This window comes from Stomoxys calcitrans, chromosome 4 (genome assembly GCF_963082655.1).
Source record: "Stomoxys calcitrans chromosome 4, idStoCalc2.1, whole genome shotgun sequence".
Taxonomy (NCBI): domain Eukaryota; kingdom Metazoa; phylum Arthropoda; class Insecta; order Diptera; family Muscidae; genus Stomoxys; species Stomoxys calcitrans.
Window position 1 is genome coordinate 69,111,769 of NC_081555.1, and position 14,725 is coordinate 69,126,493.

A 14,725-nucleotide genomic window follows, 5' to 3' on the forward strand; every position below is an offset into this window, starting at 1 on the left:
AGGAAATTCAACTTAAATATTTAACAAATTTTAAAATTTTAATAACATTATTATATGTTATCAAAATTATTTCCTTAACTAATGGCCTTAGTAGCCAAAGCTTCTAGTAATTATATTAATTATATACGAACTTATATTTACAATTATATGAATAAATAAATAAAATTTTTCCAGCATAAAAAATTTAAAGATTAAATTTAAAAAAAATTATTTTGTGTATAAGTAAAGGCTTAATTTTTAAAGAAGAATATTACGTAATAATAGAAACACTAAAAATTATTTCTTCCCTTTCTTTCTGGCTTTCCTGTTCGGTCGGCCTTTAATGAAAGATAATTTGAAAAAACTTAAAGTTTTAAATCTGTAAAGTTCTTCATTTCCTGTAGAAATAGCAGTGCAGTGTAGAAATAGCAGTGAAAAAATATACGACGTTTTGGACCCATGCATTTTTAGATGGACTTACAATGAAAGAAGGCACTCCTATTTCAGCATTGTGAATTAACGATCAATGCAATATTTTACGCATCATTTCAAGGAGCATTTACTGAAACTAGTCTAAATGATGGTTACGAATTTCGCACTGCTGTCTAGAGTAAGAACAGCAAAATTCACTAATCCTTAAAAGGATTTAGCTCACAACCACCATAGAAGTAAATATAAAATATTTTTTAAATCATTTTCTATTTTCTATTTTATATTTTTTTTTTATTTCTTGAGCTTTTTTTTTTGGATTTAAATTTTTTTAAATAGTTATATCTATTTCTTAAATTAAATTGGCAATGACATTGTACGATTTACAAGGTCAATGCCATCGGCAGCTCCTTCTCAATTGTGTGTGTGGACGATCGACTCCTAGTGGCTCGTCTGTGTCCGCTGTTGCTAACAGCTTCCAATTGCTTATGTAGTTCAGTGTCTAAGTCTCGTGTGGCTGAATGTCCTCGGGAATGACCCCTTGAACGTCCTCTTGAATGGCCTCTTGAATGCCCGCGAGATCGACCACGGGAGTGACCACGGGAACGGCTACGATCACGTCCGCGAGAATGTGAACGATCTCGACCACCATGATGATCCCGGCGTCCATGATGATGATGACGGCCATGATGGCTTGCAGTTGATTTTTCACGCCAGGATATAATCTCTACCTCACTGTCACTGCTAGGAGAGGATGAAATGGAAGAGGAACTTGAACTGGAACTAGTTGTGTTGTCCTTCTCGCAGGGCTGCCATTTTGAGGGTTCGTAATGCTTACGGTTCTCATTTCTTCTGCAATGCCCTTGTAAATTATTTTTCTCCCTTTTGCGGCCTTTGTCCTTACGAACTTGTTGGGAAATTTCCTGCATCACTTCTTGCAGGAGAAGTTGAGCTTTGTAGGCACTTTTCATGGCCTTACGCCATTTCACCATTATATCTTGCGTGCCGGCATCTGCGGAGTTTGGCAAAGGTTCTGCAGATTGGCTTGTATGTGAGGATGTGATCCCCTCGGGTACTTCCTCGTGGTCCATGGATATTTGATTTCCACTATCGACCATTTTTTACCCAAGACAAAGTTTTGTTAATTTCAAAGATTAATTTGTTTTTCACACTTTTTTATTCTACTTTTATTTAATTATTTATCCACCACAATTATTTATCTCAAATTTTGTTACTTTCACTTGTCTTGTTAATTGTAAACTGTGAAGCTTTTCATTTTATTGGTTTGCTTTTATAGTGGCATCTGTGTTGTTGTCCTAGGCACAATACCACACACACACACACTTGTTATCTATCTGCTGGGTGCAGAGGCTGACCTATTTTACAGTTTCCAAACACTGTGCTGGCTGGTAAACGTTTACAAACGTTTTTTTTTTGACTTAGTCATCATAGTCGAAGCACGTGAACAGTTTGATAAACGTTTATAAACGTTTAAGCGTATAAACGTTTAACAAAATTGTCAAAACAATTTTTATCTTAAGACCCCCCATTAAAATATCGGAAACTGTGATTATTTTTTGGCACCCACTATATTAGATAATTGATAAGTAAGTTAATATTTTTAGCACACTTGTGTACATAAAGATAAGATAAAAAAATTTGCCTGCTATAAATCAGAGAGCTAACATGCTGACTCTGGTGGGGGGATTTTTAAAGGTGACTGCAATTACCAATTATATTGTAATTTGCAAGTCAGAATGTGGATATGATAACTATATTTAGACTATGACGTCATTGTTGTGTTAAATTTCGTCATTCCGTTTGCAACACCTCGATATATCGATTTACAATTCCATAACGTGTATATATACTTGATCCTAGCAAAAATTCTAAGATGATCTAGCCATGTCAGGATAAAAGGAAGATAATGGGCTGAAACCTTGGACAGACTATTTCTTTTTCCATAGGCAGGTTAGGTCCGACGATGGGATATATCTTGATGTAGCCCCCATATAGATCGATCTCCCGATAAATGATCTTAAGCCCATAAAAGATGCATTTATTATTCGATTTTAGAGAAATTCGGAGCTGGTAGTTCTGTTAAGAATCTTGACATCCGTACCGAGTATGGTCCAGATCGGGCTATGTTTGGATATAGCTGCCATATATACCCATGTCCCGATGTAAAGTCTTGGGCCCATAGAAGCCGCATTTATTACCCGATTTCGCTGACATTTGACACTGTAAATTGTCCTAGGACGTTCGACATCGGTTTTGAATATGGCATAGAAAATACAATATGTTTATATACCCCCGTATAGACTGAACTCACGGTTAAAGGAGCAAAGCCAATGAAAACCGCATTTATTTGATGATAATTTGGCTTACTGGGTTGTCATAGAACGCTAGACATCGGTATCAAATAATATCTAGAACGGACAATATCTTGATATAGCCTTCAAAAAGAACATAAGTCGGGAGCTAAGTGTAAGGTCTAAAGCCCATAGAAGCCGCATTCATAACCCGATTTTGTTGAAATTTGACAATGTATGCTCGTCGTGCGATGGATCCATATTTGGATATAACTGCATTATATACCGATCTTCTGATTTATATATAATATATATATATATATATATATATATATATATATATATATATATATATATATATATATATATATATATATATATATATATATATCATTTGATATATCTATCTCCTATATATTTCAAAAGCCATAGAAAAAACTTGTCAACAGCGATCCAAGGAGGAGGGTTTATAGGATTCCGACGAGCTTAACGTAAAACACATATATGCCTTTCAACTAAGTTCGTTTGTGTACGTTTTAGTACAACCCATTGTGGTAGGTTCCCAAGATTCCAACAGTGCGAACTTAACACATTTTTACTTGTTACTGGTTAAATTTAAACTTGTAATTTCATATGAAATTATTTGGATCGATGTTGGAGGTGTGAGTTTAAGTCGTCGCTTGGAATAGTGTGGGGCTAATACAACGTATCGCTTCAGATGTAGGAAATCCATTCAAAAACCCTTAATGGAGAAAGGAGGTTTATTGGAAGTCGGTTCGAAATAATTCTGTAAGAGAATCAAATCAAGAGTGAGTTAAACGGCCAAATACGTAAAATGTCATAATTCAAGAAATGAAATCGAATGATTAGTTTATATTCTACCAGGTTATGTACCGATTCGCTCAAGCATTTCAGATAAAGCAAGATAGTGGAATATTTATCCACATAAAAAAAAAAATTAAAAACGTTTTTCAAGTTTTTTTTTTTGTCGGTTAAGACGAAGATCATTTCATTTCAAAATTTTATTTCTTTTTCGAGACGAGCTTAATGATCGAAGATTTTTTTATTGAGAAAGTAAAGCCAAATGATACCCCACAACATCAACCCCAGGATGACGCCTATTTTTACGACAAACCATATATTCTTATTACGAAGTTTTTCCTTTATTGCAAAGGCTGGAATTGTGTTTGCTTTTCGAGAAATTTGTTAGTGATAACTTTTTTAGATAATAGATTTTGAAGCAAAAAAAAATCTTTTTTTTAATCAGTAGGCCATTCCCCTATGACTTTTGAAACAATGTATTTAATATACAATACTATCATCCATTGAGATTTTTTTAGAGTTTCAAAAAAGTAATTGCGTAAAATATGTATTTTCAACTGTAACGTTAGTCATCAATTTAGCATTATTGAGCGTAAGTAACTTTGTTTGTTGCAAGTCGGATAAGAATTGCGTCTCTAAAGCCTCATGAAGTCAAGATTCGATATTGGTTTATATAACAGACACAGAGGATTATAAATCCATTTGGTACTTCAAATAGAACACCTTATGCTAAAATTGTAAAGTTCGGACACAAATTGTGGCTTCTACAGCCAAAAAATGTCAAATCGGATGAAAAATATATATGAGAGCTATATCTAAATCTGGACTTATTTCGATGAAGTTTTTCACACGAATTAAGACGTCAAATAAAACAACTCATTAAATATTGTAAAAATCGGACCAAAAATTGTGGCTTCTACAGCTGTAAAATGCAACATCGAATGAAAGATATATATGAGAGCTATTTCTTAAAGTGAATCGAATCTAATTCTAAGCCGATCGGTACATTTATCAATGGGTCTAGCTCTTCTCCATTTTAGCGTTGCAATCAAATGCAAAACCTTATAATACCCTGCACCGCAGTGGTGTTGTAGGGTATAAACATTAAAATATCTTTATTAATTTTTATACCCGCCACCATAAGATGGGGGGTATACTAATTTCGTCATTCTGTTTGTAACTACTCGAAATATTCGTCTGAGACCCCATAAAGTATATATATTCTTGATCGTCGTGACATTTTATGTCGATCTAGCCATGTCCGTCCGTCTGTCCGTCCGTCCGTCCGTCCGTCTGTCTGTCGAAAGCACGGTAACTTCCGAAGGAGTAAAGCTAGCCGCTTGAAATTTTGCACAAATAATTCTTATTAGTGTAGGCCGGTTGGTATGGTAAATGGGCCATATCGGTCCATGTTTTGATATAGCTGCCATATAAACCGATCTTGGGTCTTGACTTCTTGAGCCTCTAGAGTGCGCAATTCTTATCCGATTGGAATGAAATTTTGCACGACGTGTTTTGTTGCGATATCCAACAACTGTGCCAAGTATGGTTAAAATCGGTCCATAACCTGATATAGCTGCCATATAAACCGATCTTGGGTCTTGACTTCTTGAGCCTCTAGCGTGCGCAATTCTTATCCGATCAGAAGTTCGGCCGGCCCGAATCTTATATACCCTCCACCATGGATCGCATTTGTCGAGTTCTTTTCCCGGCATCTCTTCTTAGGCAAAAAAGGATATAAGAAAAGAAATATGTTGGAGACCTGTGTAAAATGTCAGCCAATTCGTATAAGAATTGCGCCCATTTGGGCTCACGAAGTAAAATAGAGAGAACGATTTATATGGGATCTGTATCGGGCTATAGACCGATTCAGACCATAATAAACACGTTTGTTGATGGTCATGAGAGGATCCGTCGTACAAAATTTCAGGCAAATCGGATAATAATGGCGACCTCTAGGGGTCAAGAAGTCAAGATCCCAGATCGGTTTATATAGCAGCTATATCAGGTTATGAACCGATTTGAACCTTATTTGACACAGTTGTTGAAAGTAAAAATAAAATACGTCATGCAAAATTTCAGCCAAATCGGATAGGAATTGCGCCCTCTAAAAGCTCAAGAAGTCAAATCCCCAGATCTGTTTATATGACAGCTATATCAGGTTATGGACCGATTTGAACCATACTTGGCACAGTTGTTGGATATCATAACGAAATACTTCGTGCAAAAATTCATTCAAATCGGATAAGAATTGTGCCCTCTAGAGGCTCAAAAAGTCAAGACCCAAGATCGGTTTATATGACAGCTATATCTGGTTATAGACCGATTTAAACCATACTTGGCACAGTTGTTGGATATAATAACAAAACATGTCGTGCAAAATTTCATCCCAATCGGATAAGAATTGCGCACTCTAGAGGCTCAAGAAGTCAAGACCCAAGATCGGTTTATATGGCAGCTATATCAGGTTATGGACCGATTTAAACTATACTTGGCGCAGTTGTTGGATATCATAACAAAACACGCCGTGCAAAATTTCATTCCAATCGGATAAGAATTGCGCACTCTAGAGGCTCAAGAAGTCAAGACCCAAGATCGGTTTATATGGCAGCTATATCAAAACATGGACCGATATGGCCCATTTACAATACCAACCGACCTACACTAATAAGAAGTATTTGTGCAAAATTTCAAGCGGCTAGCTTTACTCCTTCAGAAGTTAGCGTGCTTTTGACAGACGTACGGACGGACGGACGGACGGACGGACGGACATGGCTAGATCGACATAAAAAGTCACGACGATCAAGAATATATATACTTTATGGGGTCTCAGACGAATATTTCGAGTAGTTACAAACAGAATAACGAAATTAGTATACCCCACATCTTATGGTGGAGGGTATAAAAATTTAAAACTAAAATCCCCGAGCTGCTCAAATACAAACAGCATCCCTATGTCAAGTGAAGGTCGGTGGAGACTGCCCTGCACTAGGTTGTGTATAAGATAGAAGAATCCTTCAATGTCAAAACATACACCCTGGCGGTATGCATTGACATCGAGGGGGCTTTTAAAAATGTGCGGACTGACACACTGATCCAATCCTTAGACCAGTACCGGGTGGATCCGATCCTTAGAGATTGGATAAACTATACGCTTAGGAACAGGCGGATAAATTGTGTGTCCCATGACATAAATATAAGGGAGAAAGTGTCACAAGGCACGGCACAGGGGGGCCATTTTATCGCCACTCCTATGGGTGACCACCATAAATGACTTATTACGGATGCTGACTGAGGGATACCGACGTCAAGGTTAGTCGAGTGCGAGGCACTGCTGCCATCGACACAGTATTGGATTGCCAATTGGGAGATCATGTTACACTGATGGATCAAAGCTAGAGGACAGAGTGGGCCTGGGGGTCTACATAGAGAACCCAGGGACTGAGATCTGCTTTAGACTGCCTGACCATAATGCGGTCCTGCAGGCGGACCGCAATATTGCGCATGCAACATTGTGGAACATCGAAACGATTGGTAGGTCGGCGAAAATCCTATGGGGGATCCAGATCGTGAGAAGACGAGGCTATTACTGAAAGGGAGTAAGAAGGAGGTCAGTATAGCTATTGGTATCATAACGGAACACATAGGACTTCGAGCTCACTTATGTAAAATCGGTGTGGCAAGTGATAGCATGTGTAGGGCATGCGGGGAAGATGATGGACGTTGGAGCATTTCTTTTGACATTGCCCGGCTTTTGCGTCCAACAGATACCGGCACTTAGGTGGAGACACAATACCAGACATGAACCAACTTAGGGGAGCCGTGGTTGTGATATAAAGTATTCAAGATATAGTTTACAATGAAAAAATGTGGGTTGCCATTGAGAATGGTAATTAATAAGCATAAGATGTGAAGTAATAAAAAAGGGAAATCCCATTTTTCTTTCTACAATCGTGTAAAAAAAAGAAAAAAATTTCGCAAATCAAAATGAGCAAACGAGTAAGTTTGCCTATAAAAATACCAATGAGCAATACCAATTTGCAGATACTTTTTATTTATTTTGGTCATTGTAAATGTGAACATATCGGTTCAGTTTTGGGTATAGCTTCCACATAAATTTGTCGTCCCAATTGTCGTCCCATTTGTCTAAAACTTTGCTTGTAGTGTTCTGTTACGACTTACAACAATCGTGCCAAGTACGGTTGAAATAAGATACGAGAATCAGCTAAGACTTCTTACTTGAATTCGAGAAAAGGTGAGCACCATAACATAGAACGAGCACTTACAATTTGGTTTAATGACAAGCGTAATCAAAATCCGGCCATTACGAATCTTATGTTATCAAGCAAAGCAAAAGATTTTGCTATTGAACTGGATGAGGATTTTGAACCAACTTCAAGCTCGCTGTTCCGATGGAGAAACATTGCGCTTTTCGAATAAAGTATGGAAAAATATTTGGAGAAACTAAAGACAAGATGAAGACGCTGCTAAATACTTTCTGCAATCAGAACTCCCAAAGGTTTTAAATAAATATACACCGGTTTGCATTTTTAATGCTGATAAAAGTGAATTATATTATAATGCGTTACCGAATACGAAGTACTTTCAAAAAGATAATGCACCAAATGGATGGAAAATGCAAAAATTTAGATTGACTACTCTATGCAACTCCACAGGTTCCTTTAAGAGAATTTTTGCAATCGGAAAACCTAACAAACCAAGACGTTTTAAAAACATGAGTGTTCCTGTAACGTATTTTGCAAACAAAAGTAGTTGGATGACTTATCGATTTAGAATGAAATACTTTCGCTATTGAATAATGAAATGCTTAAAGCCAACAAAAAAAAAATGGTTCTGTCTGTTGACAACGCAACGTTCCACAAAACTACGACGGAATTGTCAAATATTGAAATTCAATACCTTCCACCGAATACAACTGCGATTGTATAGCCTCTTGATCGAGGTATAATTCAAATTGTATACCAAAGAAATTTTAGAAGATGCAAAAAAATCCTTGAAAAAATTTAGAACCATATCCTAAAAGTGTTTCTTAGAAATAAGCATTCAAAAATGACTCATTTTGTTATGTAGCTAGTCTACCGTATTTTTTAACCACACATATATAATTGAATAAATTTGGCTTTTTTGAAAATGTATCTATATGCCGGCTAACACTGTTTTAATTGAATTAAATATGTATATATTTTTATACTCACCACCGAAGGATGGAGGTATATTCATTTTGCCATTCCGTTTGCTACACATCGAAATATCCATTTCCCACCTTATAAAGTATATATAATCTTGATCAGCGTAAAAATCTAAGACGATCTAGCCATGTCCGTCCATATGTCTGTTGAAATCACGCTGCACTCTTTAAAAATGGAGATATTGAGCTGAAACTTTGCACAGATTCTTTTTTGTCCATAAGCAGGTTAGACCTATAAAATCCACATTTATTATCTAATTTTGCTGAAATTTGGGACAGTAAGTTGTGTTAGGCCCTTCGACATCCTTTTTCAATTTGGCCCAGATCGGTTCAGATTTGGAAATAGCTGTCATATAGACCGATCTCTTGATTTAAGGTCTTAAGCCAATAAAAGGCGCATTTATTGTCGATTTCGCTGAAATTTGGGACAGTGAGTTGTGTTAGGGCCTTCGACATCCTTCTTCAGATTTGGAAATAGCTACCATATAGACCGATCTCCTAATTTAAAGTCTTGGGCCCATAAAAGACACATTTATAATCCGATTTCACTGAAATTTGACACAGTGACTTATGTTAGACTTTTCGACATCCGTGTCGTATATGGTTCATATCGGTCTATATTTGGTTATGGCTATCGAAAAGCCCAATATTTTGTTCTACAAGATTGAACAATGACTTGTACTTGTAGACCACTCAATATCGAATTTGGTCCAAATCGGACAATATTTCGATAAAGCTGCTATGAGGCCATAAATTATACATTTTTCATCGGATTATGACGAAAGGGGGTTTACATATATACCCGAAATGGTGGGTTTCCAAAGTTCAGCCCGGCCGAACTTAACGCCGTTTTACTTGTTATAAATAAAAACGTATTTTCTTTATTTGTCCTCTCATAGTCATATTGCTGAAATTATTTGCAAACAGCTATAAGCCATAGTGGCACATAAATGAAGTTGTTTTGCTTAGATTTTCGCTTATTGTCCACAAAACTTGTGCAACTATGGGTGTGGACTATAAGAGTAAACTACTGTGGTTCCAAACTGCTTATCAGGTACTGTATTTCTTATTAAATAGTGTAGTAAAAACTGCCTTACATATCGGACATTCTACGAGTATCAAGGACAACACAAAGAGAAAGCCCCCTAAATCTTACAGCAGAAGTCTCAGCCATTCATCAGCAGCAATGTCCAGAGGCATTAAGTGTAGCATTATATTGATTGCATCACATGGTGTCATTCTCGGTGCGGCTGTGCTACACAAATACAGGCACGTCGTTGGCGTTTTCGCCTTTCCATATGATGATTTTGAATTTCAATTTCCTATCCAGCAAACCACCTACGTATTCAGCAATTTCAGTAAATAAAACATACTCTTCTCCCAAAAAGATAGGTGACATCGCTAGCACCTAGAATATCTTTTGAAAAGAACAATTTATGGTGCTTAGTTGTGTGAGTACTATTTTGTAAACATATTTTTTTTTCTATGAAAAACGTGATTATCCATAAATTTCTTAAAATTTTGTATAAAATTATTTAGTAATTATCTGTGTTTATATATCTATTACTTTTATTTTCGTATATCCCGATATTTTTAACGAAGTCAAGTTATCTATTTTTTGATACAGTGCACAATGAAATGAGCTCTGAACAACCCTGAATTTGACTTAAATTCATTGATTATTTTGACTTTTGCCCTACTACAAGGACAAGCATTTATTATTATTGCTGTAAGGTTGTCAATAACGTTTTCTATGAGATAATTTATAAAACTGAACTGTGTAAAAATAGCAAAATCCACTATCGACAATCAAATTCACTTAACATAATGATCAATTTCTGTTGGTTGATAGAGTCCTCCAAATTTTTTTGGAGTTCTGTTACTTTTCAATTTTACTTGTTGCCGAAACCGTTACTACATTTTTCCACTGCTTCTTGTTTTCTTTTTCTATGAATGGAACTGAGTCATGAATACAAAGCTATAACACAAGACCACTCCGGTGTCCAAAAAAATCGATTAATGTATTCAAATGTCACAAATTCAATACACACACTGTGACTTTTGTTTTACAACAACGGCCAACAACAATTCCTACGATAATTGCTATCGCTAATGGGACAGGGGGAGATTAACCAAACCGGCCTGCCTATGTGGTGAGCCTGCCACAAAATTGAAGAAAAACTATGGAAAATGATTACCATGTTTACTTTAATTCTTCGCAGGGTTTGAGTGATGAGTAAACATTTGCACCCGATATTCGTTCATACGTTTGCAAACGTTTGCCCCTCCAGCCAAGCATATCAGCCGCTGGTCTGGGCAGAGGGAACGAAAGTTCTCGAGTAGAGCTGGATCAAAACATAACAAAAGCAGCGAATTGTATGCGCTGCTCCCGGCATGTCAGTATAAATAGGGAATGCCGGCACAGCAGTGCCAGCAGTTAAGTGAACCTGTCCATACCGACATCAACACAAAGCCCAGAGAAGATAATAAATTGCAATAAAAACAAAAACGAAGGCGAAATTGAGTAAACAAAAAAAAAAAAAAAAAAAAAACAAAACACATTTTTGAATAAATAAATTTCGCAATATAGCGTTAAATTATCAAGTCTCAAAAACAGTGCAAAACAAAAGAATTTTGGTGCAGAGTGAAGAATAAAGAAAAAGTGTTCAACATGTCATCGACTGAACATCAGGATCGTCCACTGATGGACGATGAGGAGCCAGTGGTGGTGGACTGCATAAATTGCGAGGCTGAATGTGAAATGGAAGTACCTCAGCCATCGAGTTCTGAGGTAAACATGAGCAAGGATTATTTCAAGAAGGCCATGAAAAAGGCTTACAAGGCCCAAAAGCTTTTGCAGGATGCCATGGGAGAGTTGGCTGAGGAGATGTATTACAATAAAGGTGAAGCAAAGAAGGATAAGAAGCATAAGCGTCATCTCCGTGCATCATCTGCTGGAACCAGCGATGGCACTAGCAGTGGTACTAGCAGCGGTACTAGTTCAAGTTCCAGTTCAAGCGAAAGTGAAGCTGAAGCTGAAGTTAAGTTCAAGGGCCGTCATCATGGTGGCAGACAACGCTCTCATTCACGTGGCCACTCACGTAGCCGTTCCCGTGGCCATAATCGCAAACATTCACGTAGTCGTTCTCGCAGCCACTCACGCGAACATTCCCGTCATCATCATCATCAGCATGATGAACCATTTGAGGGCATGTGTGAATTCGCAGAATTTTACTGCCCTGCCATGGCGCAAGCTCACGGTCATCATGGTAAGATGAAGAAACATCATGGTCATCATAAGCGTCACGCCAGTCGCTCTCGTTCCCGTTCTCACTCCCGTGGACGCCAGTGTGAGATGAAGAAACATCATGGTCATCATAAGCGTCATGCCAGTCGCTCTCGATCTCGCTCTCACTCTCGTGGAGATAAATGTAAAATGATGAAGAAACATCATGGTCATCACAAGCGTCATGCCAGCCGCTCTCGTTCCCGTTCTCACTCCCGTGGGCGTCAATGTGAGATGAAGAAGCATCATGGTCATCACAAGCGTCATGCCAGTCGCTCTCACTCTCGTGGAGGTAAATGTGGAATGATGAAGAAACAGCATGGTCATCACAAGCGTCATGCCAGTCGCTCTCGTTCCCGTTCCCACTCCCGTGGACGTCAGTGCGAAATGAAGAAACATCATGGCCATCACAAGCGTCACGCCAGCCGCTCTCGTTCCCGTTCTCACTCCCGAGGACGTCATTGTGAGATGAAGAAACATCATGGTCATCACAAGCGTCATGCCAGTCGCTCTCACTCTCGTGGAGGTAAATGTGAAATGATGAAGAAGCAGCATGGTCATCACAAGCGTCATGCCAGTCGCTCTCGTTCCCGTTCTCATTCCCGTGGACGTCATTGCGAAATGAAGAAACATCATGGCCATCACAAGCGTCAGCATGGTCACCACAAGCGTCATGCCAGCCGCTCTCGTTCCCGATCTAACTCCCGTGGACGTCAGTGTGAGATGAAGAAACAGCATGGCCATCACAAGCGTCATGCTAGCCGCTCTCGTTCCCGTTCTCATTCTAGGGATAATTCCCGCAGAAATCAATGTCCTGTTATGAAGTGTGCCAAGAAATGTCCTTGGATGATGAAACACCATGGTAAGATGAGTTCCGGCAAATGTCCCGGAATGAAGTTGGCCGAAAAATGTCCTATGATGATGAAGCACCATGGTAAGATGAATTCGGGCGAATGTCCTGGTATGAAATGCGCCGAAAAATGTCCTATGATGATGAAGCACCACGGTATGATGGGTTCTAACGATTGTCCTTGGATGGCAAAAGATTCTGGTATGACCTCAAGTGATTGCCAAAGAAAACGTTCCCGTTCTTGTCGTCGCATGCAACACGATGGAAGACATGGAAAATGTAACACGGGCTTATCTTCATCATCCCCTTCGAGCAGTTCCAGTAGTAGCAGCAGTAGCAGTAGCAGTAGCAGCTCTGAAGATGAATCCCCAAAGCACCACCGTAGGCCACACTGCCCTTGGACAATGAATCATTTTGGTGGCATGCAAAGACGTGGTGCTCATCCATGGATGATGGGTCACCCTGGAATGATGGGACAGCATGGAATGATGGGACAGCATGGAATGATGGGACAGCATGGAATGATGGGACAGCATGGAATGATGCGACGCCCTGGAATGATGGGTCGTGGCAGATGTCCTTGGATGATGATGCGTCCTGGTTGCGGCCGCATGATGTCCCCTGAACCTTTTTCATTCTCGCCTTTTTTCCATGGTCATGGTCAGGGCCATTTTTAAACGAAAATTCAAAATAACGATACATCAGTCATACTACTAATCGATTAAACCTAAAAAAAGAAAAAAAAAACAAATTAAATTATGAAAAAAAAATTTAAAACCAATAAAATAAAAAAAATATATATATTAGATAAGCTAAGAAAACGAAAAAACAAAATAAATAAAACAAAAAACAAACTGATATGAATTGTGTTTTAGTAGATATTAACTGCTGCATGGCAGTGTGGCAGTAAATTATTGCTTTTAATTTCTTTGTGCCCTCACGTTCTGATAGCACAGGCAAAAACAAAAAAAAATTGTGTCCAGAAACCAGTCTTTCCAGGAAAAAATTAAAACCAGTTGACGATGTTCTGCTAAAGATAAAACGGTAAAGAATGTCTAGGGAGTAGGAAAAACGCAAGATTGAAGGTAGGAATACCGAATTTATAGAGTCCAGCCGAAGTTTTAGTTTCGGCTTTAGAAAACTTTGCACATTAGGCTGCTATGGTATAGATGGTGGTATGTTCGATTTTCGAGAAATGTTTTCGTCATTACATTTTTTAGATTTTGAAGCAAAATAACTTACTGATTTTATTCAGTAGGCAATTCCCATAACTTATTCAAGAATTTCAATAAAAACCTTATCGTTGAGATTTTTGTAGTGTTTCAAAAAAGCAATCGCGAAAAATATGTGTTTTCAATTGTGAAGAACGTAGATAGTATCAGCCAATAATGGCAGCATTTTCATTGAATATGATAGATGTTATGTTGATAACACAAAATGAGATACAAGGAAAGGACGATGCAAAATTTGTGTACTCGCTCACCACCACCATATATATGTGTCACCTGATTTCACTTCTAGAGCCTTTGTCAGCGTATTTGTTAGCAGATTTTCTCAAAACTTCGCACGGTGTCTACTTTTATGTTTTTGTACTATGTGTATCGATTTTGGGAGGAAATGGATTCAGAATTAGATGTGCCCCCCATAAATATTATCGTCCGGAGTTTTACCACCCGAAAATAGCAAAACTGTTTGCTGTTTTAGCAAAAATGTACTGCTGTCGCATTTCCTGCAAACATTTCTGTTGTTTCAGCAAACATTTTTGGTAGCTTTACGCGCAAATTTCAACAAATGCACAAATGTTACCAGCATTTGGAGGGGATAACCGTTGCACTCTT

At 38.1% G+C, this 14,725-nt stretch overlaps 1 protein-coding gene across 1 annotated transcript; it reads left to right on the forward strand.

Annotated features, from left to right (window-relative positions):
- Window positions 1-11,177: 11,177 nt before the first annotated feature.
- Window positions 11,178-13,643, forward strand: LOC106085730 (uncharacterized protein DDB_G0287625). Its single transcript, XM_013250117.2, has one exon. The coding sequence runs from the start codon at window positions 11,423-11,425 to the stop codon at window positions 13,562-13,564; it is 2,142 nt and encodes a 713-aa protein (XP_013105571.2). The 5' UTR covers window positions 11,178-11,422; the 3' UTR covers window positions 13,565-13,643.
- The last annotated feature ends 1,082 nt before the right edge of the window (window positions 13,644-14,725 follow it).

Coding starts and splice junctions, on each gene's coding strand:
- LOC106085730 (XM_013250117.2), top strand. CDS start 11,423: ATGTCATCGACTGAACATCAGGATCGTCCACTGATGGACGATGAGGAG.